The sequence below is a fragment of the Ovis aries genome, chromosome 21 (assembly GCF_016772045.2).
Source record: "Ovis aries strain OAR_USU_Benz2616 breed Rambouillet chromosome 21, ARS-UI_Ramb_v3.0, whole genome shotgun sequence".
NCBI classification, from domain to species: Eukaryota; Metazoa; Chordata; class Mammalia; order Artiodactyla; family Bovidae; genus Ovis; species Ovis aries.
Genome location: NC_056074.1, coordinates 44,292,997 through 44,310,415, shown reverse-complemented (window position 1 = coordinate 44,310,415; position 17,419 = coordinate 44,292,997). Strand labels below are relative to the sequence as shown.

Below are 17,419 nucleotides of genomic sequence, written 5' to 3'. Positions count from 1 at the left end.
GCCCTGGTTCCAAACAGCTTTAACCTGCCAGCTCGGTGTGCAGCACCTAGGAGTGTAGCCTCTGGAGCCCTGAAGCAGATCCTGAATGGCTATGTGGCCTTGGGGACTTCCACCTGGTCTCCAGTGCAAAAGGACAAGCCAGACCACCCCGTGGGGCCGGGGAAGGTACCCATGCTGTGGTCACTGGGCAGAAGTTGTCGTGGTTCAGTCACTAAATCCTGTCTGACTCTTTGTGACCACATGGATTGCTGCACACTGGGCTCCACTGTCCTCCGCTATCTTCTGGACTTTGCTCAAACTCATGTCTGTTGAGTCGGTGACGCCATCAAACCATCTCATCCTCTGTCGCCCCATTTTCTCCTGCCTTCAGTCTTTCCCAGCATCAGGGTCTTTTCCAATGAGCTGGCTCTTTGCATCAGGTGGCCAAAGTATTGGAGCTTCAGTTTCAACATCAGTCCTTCCAGTGAATATTCAGGGTTGATTTCCTTTAGGATTGACAGGTTTGATCTCCTTAATGTTCAAGGGACTCTCAAGATGACAGTGCAAAGTGGAATTTTAGGAGATTGTGGAACACACCTACAGCGCCGTGCAGCCCCACCCACAGAGAGGAGGAGTGTATTTCCCCTCACGCCTAGACTCTGGTTTTATGCTTTGACCAGTAGAACAGTCTGGAAGCCATGCTGCAGACTGACGTTCCAGAGCCTGCCCTCTGGAGGCTTCACGGCTTTAGGTTTTGCCCACACAGAACACTGTCCTGAGGCCCCCGTGGAAGGGAGCTGGTCGGCTCTACTGAGGCTGGGTGGGCTGGTGGAAGCAAACACGTGAGCTGAGGTCGAGGCCAAGGCACATGGTGAGGCCATCACACCTGCCGACCCACCTGGACCCCCGCTTAAGGCACAGAAGCCCACATTGGAGGTTCTTGGAGCCCTGCACCGCTTTGCTTCCCCGAGGCTTCTTAGCCAGGGAGATCCTTCATTGACGCGATGGCAGGTTGAATTCCCTTTTATTCCTAGTCTGTTAAGTTTTTTTCATTAATTAAGTTTCATCAAATGCTTTTCGATAAATTGATAACCGTTGCTGCAGCCGTCAAGGTGATCCTGTAGAAGCACTTCCTTGATGATCCATTGGCTAAGATTCCGTGCTCCCAGCGCAGGGGGCCTGGGTTCAGTCCCGGGTCAGGGGACTAGATCCTGCAGGCTGCAACCAAGATCCAGCGCAACTGGATTAATTAATTTATTAATTGAATAAATAATTTAAAAAACGGAAATAAATGCTTTTTCCAAAGGTGACCCTGTAGATGTCCCCCTTTTCTTTTAATGCGGTGGATTCCCGGGATGGTGCCTTTATTCCCGTAAGAAGCCTGCACAGCGGTGAGGGCCTCTTCTTTGGACAGATCCCTGCATTGATTTATGGGCTTCCCCAGTAGCTCAGTGGGCAAAGAATCCACCTGCAATGCAGGAGACCCCAGTTTAATTCGTGTCGGGAAGATCCGCTGGAGAAGGGATAAACTACCCACTCCAGTATTCTTGGGCTTCCCTGGTGGCTCAGCTGGTAAAGAGCCCACCTGCAGTGCAGAGACCTGGGTTCAGTCCCTGAGCTGGGAAGGTGTCCTGGAGAAGGGAAAAGCTACCCACTCCAGTATCCTGGCCTGGAGAATTCCATGGACTGTATAGTCCATGGGGTCGCAAAGAGTCGGACACGACTGAGCGACTTTCATTCATTCAGTGCGTTGATTTGCTGCTGTTTGGTCAGGATGCCAACCTCTGCGGGGAGAGGACCCCCACCCCTGTGGAGCCCTGGGACTGGGGTCGTGTTGGCCTCGTCCTTGGGGTTGGAGAGTTCTCCCTGTTCATTCCCTGGAGGGATTTGGGTGAGACGGGTGTCAGTTCCTGCTTATGTGTTTGGGAGACTTCATCTGAGAAGCCCCCCAAGGCCTGGGTTTCCTTTGTGGAATGTCAGGCTCTGTTGTACACCGTTTATCGGTATAAACGATTTTAATCCTCCAGGCGCCACGGAAGGGCTAGGCTTTTGATGATCCCCAGTTACAGAGGAGGTGGTGTGCCTTGTCCAAGGTCTCCATTCTGGAGGGGTCCACCATGGGGAGGCTGTGGTCATGACTACGGTACCACGCTGCCCACGTGAAGGCTGACCCCTGCCCAGGGCACACCCTTCATTCCTGGGCTAGCAGACGAGGAGGCCGTTTCATCCCCAGCCTCAGGGGTCCAGCAAAGGCGAGGCCTCGCCTGGGCAGGTCTCCCAGGAGTACTTGGGGTCCCCCTTTAGCCTGGAGAGGCTGTTGGGTCACCAGCATGGTGCTGCCCGTGTGGCAGCCTTGGCAGGGCCCCGGCTGCTTCCTCTGGCTTGGGGCCCAGCCCGAAGCCCCTGGAGACAGACCTCCTGGTGGTACTGATGCTGCTCGCCTCCACTGCCCAACAGGCACTCCCTCTAGGCAGCCCATCAAGGCTAGTGTGGGGTCCCTGAGCCCCTGGGTAACACATCAGTTTGCAAAGACTCCTGGACCCCTGGGATTTGCCGAGGCCTAGGGGCTGTGGTCTGGAATCTGCACAATTGCCCACTGCCTGTCAGGCTCTGGGCTTCAGCCTAGAGATGATGGACACCCCTTGGAGTTGGTCCGGTGGAGTTTGTGACCTCTGACCCCCTAAGCCTGGGACCCACGTCCATCCCCACATGCTTGCAGGATGCTCAGAATTCCGACACCTTCCCAGGCTCCTGGGTCTCTGGGTGTCGGCCACCTCCTGATTTGCCATAGGAGTCTGGAGCAGGGGACGTGGTCATCTGGAAGGAAGACCAAAGAAGGGGGCAGCCTGAGACCGCAGTCTCCGTCGCTGTCGCACAGGGCTGCTTTCCAGTTTTGGTGGGGACGTGCCATGCTCTCAGAGAGCCTATGAATTGCTCTCTGTGTCAGGAGGCACATTTGGTTTTGGCGAGAGGAGGAAGCTTCATTCAGGGTGGGGGTGTGGGTTTCCTCCACATCCTGGCTGCAGAGCCCAGGAGATGATGGTTTCGCCAGTGATGAGAACAAAAGCAGCTTCTCTTTCAGCCAGGTTCCAACTGCAGTGGGGTTACAGCAGCACACCACTCAGAGTACACACGTCTCTCTCACACACACACACACACACACACACACACACGCACACACACACACACAGATTTTTTATGGGACCAAGGAGGCCAAGATCTGAGGTTGTAGTGAACTGAAGGTCCAGCATTGCCAATGGTGTAAGTGCCAATCCAAAAGCCAGCAGGCTCAGAACCCAAGAAAAGCTGATGTTGCTCTGAGACTGAAGGCTGGAAAAGACAGATGTCCCAACTCACAGGTGGGCAGCAGTCTCCTCTTACTTGACTTTTCTGTTCTAGGCATGTCATCAGCTGATTAGATGAGGCCCACCCACACTGGGAGGGCAATCTGCTTTACTCAGTCTACTGATTCAGGTGCTAATCTCATCCAGAAACGCCCAGGGTGACTTTTGGCCAAATGTCTAGGCCGTCTGTGGCCCAGTCAAGTTGACATGAAGAATTAACCATTATTGCTGCTTTCAGATCCCCTGGGTACAAATCCCCAGAAGCAGAGCTGCTGGATCCTGTCTCTGTAGGAATTTTTTTGAGGAAATTCAACACTGTTTTCAACAGCAGCTGTACCATTTTACATCCCCACCCTCAATACACAAACCTTCCAATTTCTCCACATCCTTGCCAACACTTGTGATTTTCTGTCTCTTGATAGTAGCCATCCTGATGGGTGGGAGGGAGTTTTACCTTTGAGAGTTTGGCTGGAAGACAAGGAATGATGCTTTTTCTTTTTTTTTAAACTACGCTGTGCAGCTTGCAGGATCCTAGTTTCCTGACCAGGGATTGAACCCAGGCCTTTGCAAGGAAAGCGTGGAGTCCTACCCACTAGACCACCAGGCAATTCCAACAAGGAATGACTCTGACCAGTTGTCCCCTAAATGACATTGGGTTACATGTCATGGGTCACCCTGTAGACCCTTCCTTTTAGGTTCATGTCATAAATGGTAACAGACCAGGTCACTGGCTTCTCAGGGCCTCTGTGGACCTCCTGCTTAGGTTCCTATCCTCTGTCCCTGTTGTGTTTCTTTCTTTCTTTCCTTTTTTTTTTTTTTTTTTTTTGATGTGGACCATTTTTCAAGTCTTTATTGAATTTGTTACAATTTTGTTTCCGTTTTACATTTTGGATTTTTTTGGCCGAGAGGCATGTGGGATCTTAGCTGCTCAACCAGGGGTCAAACCCACATCCTCTACATTAGAAGGTGAAGTCTTAACCACTGGGCCAGCAGGGAAGTCCCCCTGCTCTGTTTCAAGGATCCACCATCTGAGGCCTGCATCCCAGATGGACGGTCACCCTCAGGAGGCTGGTGAAGTTCCATTCACCAGGTGCTTCTAAACCTGCTTCTGTGTCTACAGAACCTGTGTGTGTGTGTGTGTGAGAGAGAGAGAGAGAGAGAGAGAGAGAGTTGCTCAGTCGTGTCCAACTCTTTGTGACCCCATGGACTGTAGCCCACCAGACTCCTCTGTCCATGGGATTCTCCAGGCAAGAATACTGGAGTGGGTTGCCATTCCCTTCTCCAGGGGATCTTCCTGAGCCAGGGGTCGAACTCTGGTCTCCCACATTTCAGGCAGATTCTTTACCATCTGAGCCCCCAGGGAGGCCTCACAGGGCCTGTCGCTGAAATGGCCTTTGCTGTCCACCCCTCGGACCCCCGCCTGGTGCAGACAGGGGCTGCTGTGGCTCCCCTGACGTTAGCAGACCAGGGAGGAGGCTGAATTTGTCTCCAGGCCGTTCCAGTCAGTGGCATCCTTGCAGGACACCAAGCGTTAGGTGATGGCCAAGAGTTGAAGTCAGTGTCACTTCCAAAGACAGAGGTCTGGGCTCTGGCACTGCAGCCCCCCGGCCCCCGCAGGGAGCCGTGTAAAGCAGGTTTCTCCAGGGACGCAGAGCTAGCAGGATGGAGACATGTATGTTTAAGAAATTTCTTGCAGGAATTTGGCTCCCAAGACTGTGGGGGCTGGCAAGTCTGCAGTCGGAAGAGCAGGCTGGGAACTCAGGCAGGAGCTGGTGGTGCAGCCTCGAGGTGGAATTTCTCCTCCAGCAAATCTCAGCTTTTGCTCTGAAGGCCTCCAAAGGATCAGGGAAGGCCCACCCACATTATGGCTGCCAGTAGACTGCCGGTTGACGTGTGTGTCTGCAGGCTGGCGTCTGAACACCTCGCTCATTTGAGAGTGGAGATGTATGCCCCCCTGGGCCCAGGGCACCCCATTGGGGTGCGGAGAGCCCTGCCCACGTGAGCTCTGTATCAGGTCTCCCCGGGGGCCCCAGGGCCACCCCCAGGGCCTTTGTCTTTGCCTGCCTGGCTGCCTCAGTGCATCACGGACCACGTGGCTTTTTCGCTTTAGTCACTGTGTCTATATGGCTTGAGCTGGACCCTTGCCTGTAGGTGCTGGTTTATGCTGTGCATAGGTGGAGTTTTTTTCTGTTTCACTGAAACTCAGTGAAGAGCTGTGAGTCCTTTTTGAGATTCCCTGTTCCTCTAGCTATGGGGACCAATCAGAGGAATGGATGGCCGCCCCCCACCTCCAGGGAGCAAGTTGGGACCGGTCAGGACTGGTGGGAATGCAACTCCCCGTCTGGGGGGTTTCCAGGCTCAGTCCCTTGACCTGCCCCCTCCGTGGCCTCTTGGGCAGAGGACTGTCTCAGGTAGATTCTCTCGGAATGATGGCCTCGTGGTGGAAGAGTGGCCAGGGCCCCGGAGAAGGGGGCCAAGCGGGAGAAGGTGCCTCTGGTCAGGCTGCTGGGTGTGGTGGCTGCTGTTTGAGTAGCTCCGACTGGTCCACACCGTGCCTGGCACACCATACAGGCCTTGAGGGCCCAGGCTGCCTGGAATCAGACAAACACTGCCTGCTCGCACTTTGCTGTGGTGTCTAAACAATCTCAGAAAAAGAGGTCAGGTTCTGTGTGGCTCCTGGGGCGGGGGCTGGGGGAATGGGTGAAGATGGTCCAGATTTGGACTTCCAGTTACCAGGCAAACTAGCCCAGAGGATGTCGCGTTCAGCCACGCGGTTCACTTGAAAGTTGGTAAGAGTAGATCCTTCAAGTTCTCATCACAAGGGGAAAAACGTTTGTTCTTTTTTTTTTTTTTTTAAAGAAAATCTTCAGGATAAATTGTTCGCCTTTGAAGGAAGATCACTTACTTGGCTGCGCTGGGTCTGAGCTGTAGCACACAGGTTCTTTGATCTTCCTTGTGACACGCAGGACCCTTTCTAGTTGCAGCACGTGGGATCTAGTTCCCCGAACAGGGATCGAACCCCATCCCCCTGCGCTGGAAGCGCAGAGCCTCAGCCACTGGGCCCCCAGGGAGGTCGTAGGGAAGAAGCTGCGTGTGTAGCCGTATGAGGTGATGGACGTTAACTAGACTCACCGTGGTCATCGTTTCACAAATATCCAAGTCAAGTCATCAGGCCGCACACCTTCAGCTTAGTGCTGTGTGTTGACGGTATCTCAGGAAACCCGGAAGGGGGGGAGTATCCCTTACTTTGTCGAAAGAGGCTCTGATTGGACTTTCGCTCTTCTGCCGTCAGGATGTGCCGCGTGTCCTCTAACGCGATTTCCTCTCCTGGCAGGTGGCGATCATCGCCGGCAACTTCGAGCTGGCCGAGTACATCAAGAACCACAAGGAGACTGACGTTGGTGAGTAGGCTGGCTGGCTGCCAGTGGACCGCGCAGGGGCTCCGGTTGGTCACCTCGCCGGGTTGGTTCGGAGTCTGCTTTCACGCAAACTTAACGGGAACAGAGTCCGAGCATCTCCTCCACCTCTGTCGCTGCGTCTTCTTGACACGTGGCGGGGTCGGGGCACGGAACCCCTTAGATGTCAGGCAAGGGCGCCGGTGATGGCTGCAGGGCCTTGCTGTCCAACCAGAGAACCAGATCACCTTGTGACCGATTGAGAGGGGTTTGCGGGGGGATTCTGTAACATGCGCAATTCCATTTAAAGTCGGAGATGGCGATGAAACGAGGCAGGAAGAGCCAGGGGCGTCCCCCTCCCCCTCCCACTTCTGCGTCCCTGGCTCTGTCTGCTGATGACCACTCCCCTTTGCAGTACCCCTCGTGCCAACCAGGAGGACTGTCCCTGCGGCTCCTCCTCTGTCCCGTCGCCCTGCCGGCGGCTGGGCACAGTCTTGCATCTTGGAAGAGCCCTCTGGCCTGTTCCCTCCGGCCCCGGGCTTACACCGGACATGCAGCGGGGAGCAGGCCCACTGGACCAGCAGCGGTGAGATTTCAGATGGCGCCATCCCATCCAGGGGTGGGCAGTGAGACTCCAGGGCGCCTGGAGAAGTCGCTGGGTGGCCTCTGTGTCTTGTTGCATGGATCGCTACCCCCATATTGGGCGCTGGGGGCGCGAGCGATCCCGCGCGCCTGGCTGGCTGGTCTTTCCCGTGTTGAGTGTCTGGCGGGCGCCCAGCTGCCTTGAGAATCACGCAAGGATGATGAGCCGGATGTCTCGCTTGCCTCATCCGGTCCCCTGTGCCGAGCATCGGGGCCTCCTGCGCCCGATGTTGATGCGGGTCTTCCCGCGAGCCAGGGCCGGACCTCCTAATTGCTCTGTGATCCGGGCCTCCTGCAGGGCCGCGTCAGCGTCTCCCTAAGCACATTATGCAGATGGATGAGTTCATGTCTGCAAAGCACTCTAGAGGATGAACTGAGCCCTCCCAGCTCTTCTCCTCCCACCACCCCCTGACACGAGACAGCAGTACAGAAATACCGGTTGCCGTGAAGGGAATTGGAACTCTTGTTGAGCGGGGCAGACCGCCAGGAGGAGGTGTGCAGGCCCTGCCCAGGACCCCAGGGTGGTTAGTGGTCCCAGGGATATAGGATCTCTGAGTTCCTGCAATGGTGGCAAACTTGGGGCTACCGTCCTGATCTCCCCTGAGCCAGGGAGGCATGAAGGGGCTTCTGCTGGCTATCGGGAGGGAGACAGCAGAAACTAGAGACTCTGCCTGCTGACCCCCAGCCTGGCCATACAGATTCACTCCCCTCCTCACCCCAGGCACGAACTCAGCAAGTGCCGATTTTAAAACCCAGATCGAGGAGGTTTCTGGCTTGTCTCTCCCATTCCTTATCTGGGATGTAAACGCCTCTCTACAAATATATTTTCTTATTACAAGAAGAATATCTGTTTGTTGGGTGAACATACCTTAACTACCGTTCACCCCCTCCAGTCAATGATTTCTATAAACTGTGAGGGCTTGCCCTGTCAAGAGATGGGATGGTCACCGCAGGCGCGTCAGACGTCCATGGCTCGGCTGCGGGGAGCGAGGTTAGAGGCCTTCCTGCTGCACCTGTGTAGACACCCGGGGCTCAGGGAGAATGTGGGGTGGCGTTTACCATCAGCCCATGCTCTCTGTTACCTGCGCCCGGGCCTTTCCCCGGTGTGACCTAAAGGGAAATGTTAGTACAGGAAACCTGTGCTCCAGCGCTGGGTCCTTTCAGCATCTCCAAGGAGAGGGGGTGCTCGGAAAAAGACTCCTTCTTTCCTCTGAGTCGTCTGACTCAGCATCTCTGACTGGGAACCAGCAAACTGTGCCATGTAAGTGGGTTCTGTCGAAGGCCTTGCAGAGAGGCTACAGGTGCTTCACGGGCGCAGACGTCACTCGGGGCGTTCGTTCTCGGCCTCGTGGTAAATCCATCCTGAGGTCTCAATTCAGCATCCCGTGAACTGAACCTCTAGCTTTGCACTTGTTGTTTGCTCTGTGCCCCGCGGCCACCCCAGCTTTCCATCTGCCCTCGTTACCGGCGGGGCCGGATACTGGGTGCGTGGCGGGGAGGGTCTGGCCCTGTCCTGTGCCCCGAGTGGGTCTCGTTAAGTCCTCTGCGGGGGTCTGCAGCCCCTGCCTCTGGGTGGATGGATAACCCCAGGCAGACATCCGACCCTTGCCGAGCCTGCGTGCCCAGCATCTCCAGGGCCATGTCACTGCCTCTGTGTGACCGAGGGCGGATTTGATGTAGGACACATGGTATTTGGGTCGGGATTGCCCAGAAGCAGACCTTGGGGCAAGGATGTGAGGGGCGGTTTGCCACGGAGGGGGTGCCAGACAGCAGCGGCGGGACACAGAGTCAGTCCGGGCAGACAGGAGGCAACCCGGGGCCTTAGTGAGCAGGTGCTGCGGCCGGGTATTGTCGGGACCCCGGGGCGTCCGTCGTCTTGTCTCACCCTAGGGTGAGGCGACCTCAGTGTTTACCCACCGCCTCAAGTTCCTGTTGGTTCAGGCTTCCTCTGTGCAGGGAGGACCCTCCTCTGGGTGGTGCCGTGCCTGTGGGGTCCCGCTGAGAGCCAGGGGGCGTGGGCAGGGTCCCGGGGCATCTCCCAGGCAGGACTCCCCCAGAACCACGCCCCAGAGTGATGGGCCGAGCCAGGCTTTGAAACCAAGCCCATCTGACTCTGGGGGGCTCTGGGCTCTTCACCACCAGGCTCCCCATCTCCCTGTGCACCCAGAAAAACGGGACCACACTCGAGAGCTTCAGGCAGCAGTGCAGGCTGGGCCGGGGAGCTCGGGTCTTCACACAGGCTGCTGTTGGCACCAGGGCTGGACGAGTGGGTGGAGGGAAGGAGAGGGGGGGAAGAGGGTTCCTGGGTCCAGACCGCTGATAGCAGGATGGCCCTGCAGGAAGCTCTCTGCTCTCCTGGTCCCGGTTCAGGGCTCTGTGCTCACTAGAGCTGAGTATCTGCCCGCTGAACTCTGCTCCCCAGACGGGCTGAGAGGGCAGGGGTGGGCGGAGGAGGAGGACGCTTGGGAGACGGCTTGAGGCTGGGCCTGGGGGCTGCAGAGGGGTCGTCAGAAGCAGTAGGATTAGGACTGGGGCACAGACACCGCAGGGGCTTCCAGGTGGCTCAGCAGTAAGGACCACCCCCTGCCAACGCAGGAGACTCGGGTTCAACCCCTGGGTCGAGATCCCTTGGAGAAGGACCTGGCAACCCACACCAGTATTCTTGCCTAGGAAATTCCATGGACAGAGGAGCCTGGTGGGCTACAGCTCATGAGGTCACAAAAGAGCTGGACACAACTGAGTGTCTAAGTGCACACACACACACAGGATCCAGGGCTGCCATCAGCCCACCGGAGGTCACTCATGGTGCTGACTGTCCCTCTGGACTGCTCCCTGCCTGACACAGGATCCAGAGCTGCCATCAGCCCACGGAGGTCACTCACGGTGCTGACACAGTTGTTGTTCAGTCGGTCAGTCGTGCCCGACTCTTTGCGACCCCATGGACTGTAGCCTGCCAGGCTCCTCTGTCCTTGGGACTTCCCAGGCAAGAATGTTAATGTGGCTTGCCATTTCCTCCTCGCGGGGATCTTCCCGATCCAGCCATGGAACCTGTGTGTCCTGCAAGCCTCCTGCATTGCAGGCCAGCTCTTCAGCACTGAGCCGCCGGGGAAGCCTGGTCCACAGTGGGGCCTTGGTACATGTCAGCTGAGTGCGCGACCCTCCCTCTGCCAGTGCGCCCACTCCACCTTCAGCCCCGCTGTCTCTTCTCAGTGTAAAATCCTGGCCTCGCAGCACCTGGAGTTGCAGTCGAAGAGTCGAGCCCCGTCGGTACATCCGTGCTGGGTTGGGTGTGTTTGCCGGAGGGTAATGCCCTGATCTCCCCAAGCGTGGTCTGAGTAGGGAACACGGGGCAAGTGGGTCATGTGGGGAGTGGGGGCAGTGTTTCAGCCCACAGCAGGTCACTCTGGGGCCGTGTGAGATTGGGGGTCTCCGGTGGGTCATGTGTGAAGGTCTGTGGCTACGTGGCTTTCCCATTCCAGCTTCTATGAGGGTCTTAGCTCCGGGACCCCACCTCCTCTGTGACCTGTGGGGATGCTGTCTATCTATCTCGGTTGGCATGACCATTTTTCTGCCCCAGACTCTTGGGTGGTGGGCGTCTGGTATGATTGCAGGGGGAGCTCAGGGACCATTTGCCACAGCCTTGGAAATCATGGTAGGGGTGCTGGGGAGGGGTGGGCAGGGGCCTCCTTTCTACTTTAGGATCCTCAGCAAATGTTGACTTCTGAGCTACACCATAGCGGAGAAGGCGTACAGGAGAGCGGGGTCTCAGGTCCTGCATCTGAGGCTTTGGGCTCTTTACTCTGCCAAGACGAGCCCATGGTGCTTGCTGCCGGGGTTGTCAGACATTTAGTGGGGCTCAGTGGGGGCTGGGGCAGTGTTTTGGGGGACCCAGCTCCACCTGTCAGGATCCTGAACTCAGAAGAGATGAAGGTAAGACTCAGCATTGCCTCCATGGTGTTGGGTTGCATTTTTGAAGATAAAGCATGGTGGAAGGATCCCTGGATTCCAAGCTGGGCATGAGGTTGATTTTGACTCTTCAGAATGAGTCCATTACAATGTTGCTGACTTTCTGCTTATAGCCCAGTGAGATGCCTTCCTGAAAAAGTCCCTTGAACAGCTCAAGTATTCTCCCCACCTCAAGCCACGGAGCCTCTGTTTTCTAGACACGAAAGTGCCCCGCTGAGAAATCAGGGTCCTTCAGTGGCTCTGACATGGCCCTGAGGAGGGGATACTAAACCTGTCTGGTTACAGTGAGCTGATGAATGGGCCTCCGAGGTCTGCGGGATCCGGAAGTGGATCGGGCTCGCCGAGTGGATGCCACGCTATCCCTTTAAAAGCGAGAGTGCATCTTGTCGTGAAGCACTCTGTTCACAACCCGGCCCGTGTGCAGGTTGCTGCCCACCGGTGCAGTGCTTCCGTTTTTTTTCTTTTTCTTCTTTTTTTTTCTTAAAAAAAACAACTCCCTCCCTCTTTTAAAAAATTAATTGTGACCTCCATTGGGTGGTTTTATTTGCCCACTCGGAGAAAGTGATGGTTTAAACGCGACCGTGAATACCAAAGTTAATCCTGCCTGTTGTGATCCACAGCTGAGCTGCGGCTGAGCCCATGAGCCCAGCAGGTCTTAAAAGCTTTTGCCATCGGGCGTTTGCGATGGCTTCTGTAGGATGGAGGTCCCCGAAAGCAAGGCTGTCGGGGAGCTGGGGAGCTCGAGTCCGAAATAGTCATGCAAAGATTAAGCGTGTTGCAAGCTGATAAGCTTTGGACTGAGATAACCTATTTTTTTTTTTCGCCACCTTTGTTATTTTTGTTTTTGCCTGGCTCTATGGGGACATGCACTGTCAGATGGATTAAATGACATGGGTTGTTCTTCTTCAGCGGAACAAGGTTTGTCTTCCTATATCTTGTCCTTCCGCAGCTATGGGGGAGAGAAGTGAGAGGTTCTGGTTTTTTTTTTTTTTTTTTTTAAATGAAGCCCATTGAGCTGGTGTGTGAGTTTGGGTGTCTGATGAGCCGCCTGAGGATCGCTTGGATACTGTTGCTAGGTTTCGAGACCGAGTGTCTGTGTAATTACGCTTTAGATATGTATAGATGATGAAGAGAGGGTGGTGTTTTCAAACAGATTTGTTAATGTATTATTTTGGGTGTGTGTGTGTCTGTGTGTTTATGTATGAGAATGTAAAATCCATGCTGATACGGAGCCATGATGCTTTGAAGGAAAAAAAAAAAAAAAAAAAAAACCTGTTTGGTAGCTGTCACCTGCTGTGAAATAAAATAGATCCGATTTGAAAGAAGTAGTCAGGTTTCCAGGCATTCGGACTGTAAAATGTGCCACTTACCATGAGACGCAGACAATGGTGTTAAGTAAACACAGCATCCTTTGTTTGCACGGAGAGCCAGCAGGTCCTGGGAAAACCCAGCGTTCTAACCTGCTTCATCTCATCAGATCGGCTCGTTTGGGGTCAGCGCTGCCGTGTGCCCCCCTCCTGAGAGTGAGGAGCGAGGCTTCCCCGGGCTGGTCTGTCCCCCTGGACGGTGCAGCCATCACAGCTGCAGCCCACATTCCCAGAGAATATTTTCAGAGCACGTTGCTGAGGGGAGGAGGTGTGATGGAGCCCCAGCAGACGCGGCCGCTGAGCGGATGTGAGCAGCCCGCCGTCAGCCGTCACGGCTCATGCTGCTAAGCGTGGCCTCCCTCCCGGGGCCGGGGGAGCTGTGGCGCGCGTGCTGGCCGCCCGCGCTGGCTCCCTGTCCGCCCGCGGGCGCGTGGCTCCCTGCGTGCCGAGTCCTGTCCGCCGCCGGGGTCTCCGCCGTCCTCCTCCGCCGGGCTGCGGTCATGCGCCCGCGGCTGCGGCTCCCCTCCCCCACTCTTGCCATCAGCTGTGTGAGTTTATCCCCCAGTCCTGGGAGGTAGCTGCTGCCCGCTAGTGACCCTGCGCACCGGTCGCTCCTGTGTTCCGTCGGGATGGGGTTTTCACGGGTGGCCGACGGCCGGTGAGCGTCTGCTCGGGATGCACGGTGGCCTCGGTCTGTCCCAGACGCTGTGATCACTGGCCTTCTGGGGACGCTTGTCTCAGTCTCGAGAGGGCGCGGCCGCGGCCATATGGTCTTGACCTCCTGTGCCTAGTGTACGTATAAATGTCACACACTGCTGGTGTCCTGCCCCGAGGCTCCCCTGGGCCTCCCGAGGCACCCGTTCCCGTGCACACAGCCTGGGAACGCTTCTGGAGGCAGGCCCAGCTTGGGGACGTGTCCCCCAGGGCGGTGTCCCCCGTGCAGGGGACGAGAGCGGCCGCTGGAGCGCCTGTCCCACCAGAGGTGCCTGGAGGAGCCGCCCAGTGGCCCGCATGCATCTACTGCCTCTTGCCATCTGCGTTGAACAGGTCCCCAAACCTGAGTGTTTCCGGGCTCTCTGCTTCCCAGTTCCAAGCCACGTGGGCCCCTGGGGAAGACCCCTCCCCTGCTCTGTCCCACGAGGAAAAACGGCAGTCCCCCAGTCCCCCCGTCTTCCACAGCCTCAACCACAGTCTCTGCGAGACTGCATTCAAGGTGAGCCCAGCCCTGAGCCCTGGCTCCCAAGGCCCCCGAGGCCCCGGCACCTTTGACAGCCTTCATGGTGCAGCCCCACCTTCACAGTCCTCCAGTGAGATTCACAGATAACCTAACACGCGCGGAATTTTTTAAGATCAGCACAGCATTCTGACTGTCCAGGAACGAGAAGCGGAGCGGGACGAGCAGGCAGTGACCTGCGTGTCTCTGAGAGCTTCCCACGCGGGAGGGCCCAGTGTGGGCGCGGGGGCCGGCCCCCTCCGAGCGCACTCGCCCTCAAATCCCAGAGCCCCCCACCCCACCCTGGGCAGCTGGGACACCCCCAGGGTGGGCCCTGCCAGCCCCTGCGGTTTCCTGGCACCATGAGCTCCGCTTAGCAAAGTTCTGAACCAAATGCCACATAGGCTGTTTCATACACGGCGTTTGCGTTTTGGGAAAAATTCAGCAGGTACCTGTGTGGAAGGATCTATGTCTGTGAGTTGGTGTGGGGGGTATGGTTTATGCTCCGTGTCTACACGAATGTCTGGTAATCATTCATAATTCATCCAGCTGTCCCATGACAGCTGGACATTTAAGGAATCTGGCCCTTGACCACTCCCTGTGACAAGTAAACCCCCCCACCTCCCGACTAAGGACATAGCCCCCAAGGCCCCCTGCCGGGGTGGACGCCAGCCCGTGTGGGAACCACAGCTGCGGTGTTGAGGGGGTGGTCCTGGCACAGGTGGGGGGCAGCGCCTGACCGCAGGCCGCCTTGCCCCTGCCTTCCCGCTGCTGGGCTGCTCTCCACCCCAAGTGCCTGTGAGCACCCCTCCGCCCCCCAGGTCTGGTCCTCCACCCCGCAGCCCCTCCACACACCTGGGATGGCTGTTCTCCAGCCAGGGGATCTCTAACCCGAGGGCCTGCCTCTGACCCCGTGACCTGGGGTCCCCATCCAGGGCCCTCTGCCCGTCACGGGGATGCCGGGATGCAGGGAGTGGACAGCACAGATGCCATTCCCGAGGGCGAAGTGCGTGACGGCTGGACACGGATGGTGGCGAGTCCATGCTTGCCCGCCTCCTGCCGCCTGGGACCCTTCGCCATTTTCCGATCTGCCCTGGGGCCCGGCCCAGCCCCGCCAGGCCCATCCTCTCCTCCTTCCGCAGCTCTGCCCTGGATGCGGGTCCCAGAGAGGAGGAAGCGTGCCTGGGGCCCAGGCTGAGTCTCTTACCCGCTTCCTGCTGCCCTGCCGCTCCCTGCCCGCTCCCTGCCCCGCTGCTCCCTGCCCGCTCCCTGCACGCTCCCTGCACGCTCCCTGCCCGCTCCCTGCCACCGGTCCTCTGGGCTTTTCTCCCCGCACATCATTCTTCTCCCGCTGTGACTGCCCTCCGGGTAGACGCCCTGGCCCAGGCTCCAGACAGGGTCAGGGCCAGAACTTTGTGTCCCAGCTGGAGGACCGGACTTTTGGTGGCCAGTTCCCTTAAAGATGGGGAACGTCTGGGCCTGTGGGAGGGAGTAGGGAGGGGCTGGGGTCGGCATCCAGGGGGCCGTGGGGTCGTAATGGGCCGTAAAGTCGGGACGGCTCCCTGGAGGAGGCGGCCGCAGGCTGTCTGGATCTGAACGGCAGAAGCCGTGCCGTTTCGCTGCCCTTTCGTGCCTGGACCACACTCTGTGCTTTTGGGCGATCCCTGCCAGGGAGGTGGTGCTGTCCCCATTTTACAGGTGAGGAGAGTGAGGCCTCAGGCACAGACACGAGTTCCATGTCCGGGTCGCGGGGAGCTGGGGTTTGGACCGGGCCATTCCTTACCCACCACGGCGCTGCCCTCCAGCCTTTGTGCATCTCTCTACTCGCCCCTTCAGTTCCTGGACCCTGCCCCCGCTCCCGCATTGCTGTGCCCCTGCAGTCCTGCCTCCTGGGGGGTTGGCAGGCGGCTCCCCAAAGCCGGGCACAGAGGCGCTCTTCCCTGAGGACAAGCTGCCCCTTCCGGGGGCCCCCGAGGGCACCCTCACCCTCGGCCCCTGGCCCGTGCTCTTGGTTGACTTTACCGGCACGTCTGGGTTCTGCGGGCCAGGCCCACGCTCCTCGGCATACCACAGCCCAGTTGCCCTGGCCCCTGTTGTCGTGTCTCCTGATGACACCAGGTCGTCAGGTCCCATCCCAGAGTCTGCTGGTGGCCATGGAACCTTCCAAGGAGAGCATCCTCCCACCCCTGGCCACTTCCGGCCTGGTGTCTTTATCTGAGCCATTTTATCCAGGAAAACCAGTTTCCCGGCTGCTTCAAGATGCACTGAATGAGTGGCCTTAGCCTGGGCTCACCAGCTTCCCACCTCCCCATCCCTGGGGCTCCCCGCCTCTTCCTAGGGAAGCAGCCCCTTCTCCTCCTCTCCCCCCCCCCGCCTCCTCCAGGCCGGCTGACCTGTCCCCCAACCCTGATCTCAGGGTGTCCTTCTGGGGCTGGTTTCCAGACCCCCCCCCCATTAGCCCTGATGAGTTAGGTGCATCTGTGTCATGGACAAAGGGACCAGTACATCGGAAGGAGACCAGGTTCTGGGAGTCCCTGCCCACCCTCGATCTCCATGTCCGGAGAGAAAGTCTGGCAGGGCCTCCTGGGAGGAGAGGCCAGGCTCCTAGGGGCGGCGCCCCCATCTTAAGATTTGTGCACTCCCTGCCCCGTCTTCGTGATGAGAGCTTGGAAGGTCAAGGTGTTTGGGGAAGTAATTGTCCCCTGAGGGGTGACAGTTGGTGACCCCAGGGAAGCCCGAACTTCCATGTTAAGGAGTCTGTGTAAACACCTCCTGAACGCAGGCCAGCTGGGGAGGTCGTGGGCCCAGCCTGAGTGGGGGAACAGGAAGCCCCCTTCCCCACAGGAAGCAGTGGGACCCCACCAGGTGGCCCCACCTTCTGGGGATGAGAACCTGCAATTCCAGGGAACAGGGCTCTCAGGAGGCTGCTCAGTCCACGGCCCTGGGCACTGAGTCATTTCACCCCACTCGGGGCCCCCCCGTGGGGTGGACGGACCAGCCAGACCAGGGCTCTCGCGCTGCCCTGGCCCCACACCCCCAGGCCTCCCTAAGAAGACCCGTCCTCCTCCCGGTGAAATTCCTCCGTGCCCCCCGTACGTAGGCCTGCCCTTCCAGGCCCTTCCACGCACATCAGACAGCAGCTGCCCGTCCACTCGCCACCCTCTGTCCAAGCCGCGAGCTTTCCCGCAGCACCCAGCCACCTCCACGGGTCACCTCCGCCTTCCCTGGGGGTCTCCCAGCACGTGCCCCCCACCTTCTCCTTCAGCGTTCAGTAAGTGTTAGTCGCTCAGTCGTGTCCACTCTTTGCCACCCCATGGACTGTAGCTGCCCATGGAATTCTCCAGACAAGAATACTGGAGTGGGTTGCCATGCCCTCCTCCAGGGCATCTTCCCGACCCAGGGATCGAACCTGGGTCTCTTGCGTTGCAAGTGGATTCTTAAATGTCTCCAGCTACCTCGGAAGCCCATTCAGAGTAGAAGCTTGTTTCCCAGAAGTCGGGGTGCACGGACCCC

At 57.8% G+C, this 17,419-nt stretch overlaps 1 protein-coding gene across 2 annotated transcripts in view; it reads left to right on the top strand.

Moving 5' to 3' along the window:
• Positions 1–17,419, top strand: part of SHANK2 (SH3 and multiple ankyrin repeat domains 2) — a 513,188-nt gene that overhangs the window by 157,612 nt on the left and 338,157 nt on the right. The window contains exons 10-11 of one of the 2 annotated variants that reach the window (XM_060404133.1): positions 6,658–6,724; positions 7,134–7,304. In XM_060404133.1, coding sequence (XP_060260116.1) covers positions 6,658–6,724; positions 7,134–7,304 — 238 coding nt within the window. The remainder of the gene's footprint in view (positions 1–6,657; positions 6,725–7,133; positions 7,305–17,419) is intronic. The other variant, XM_042238157.2, reaches the window with a different exon arrangement.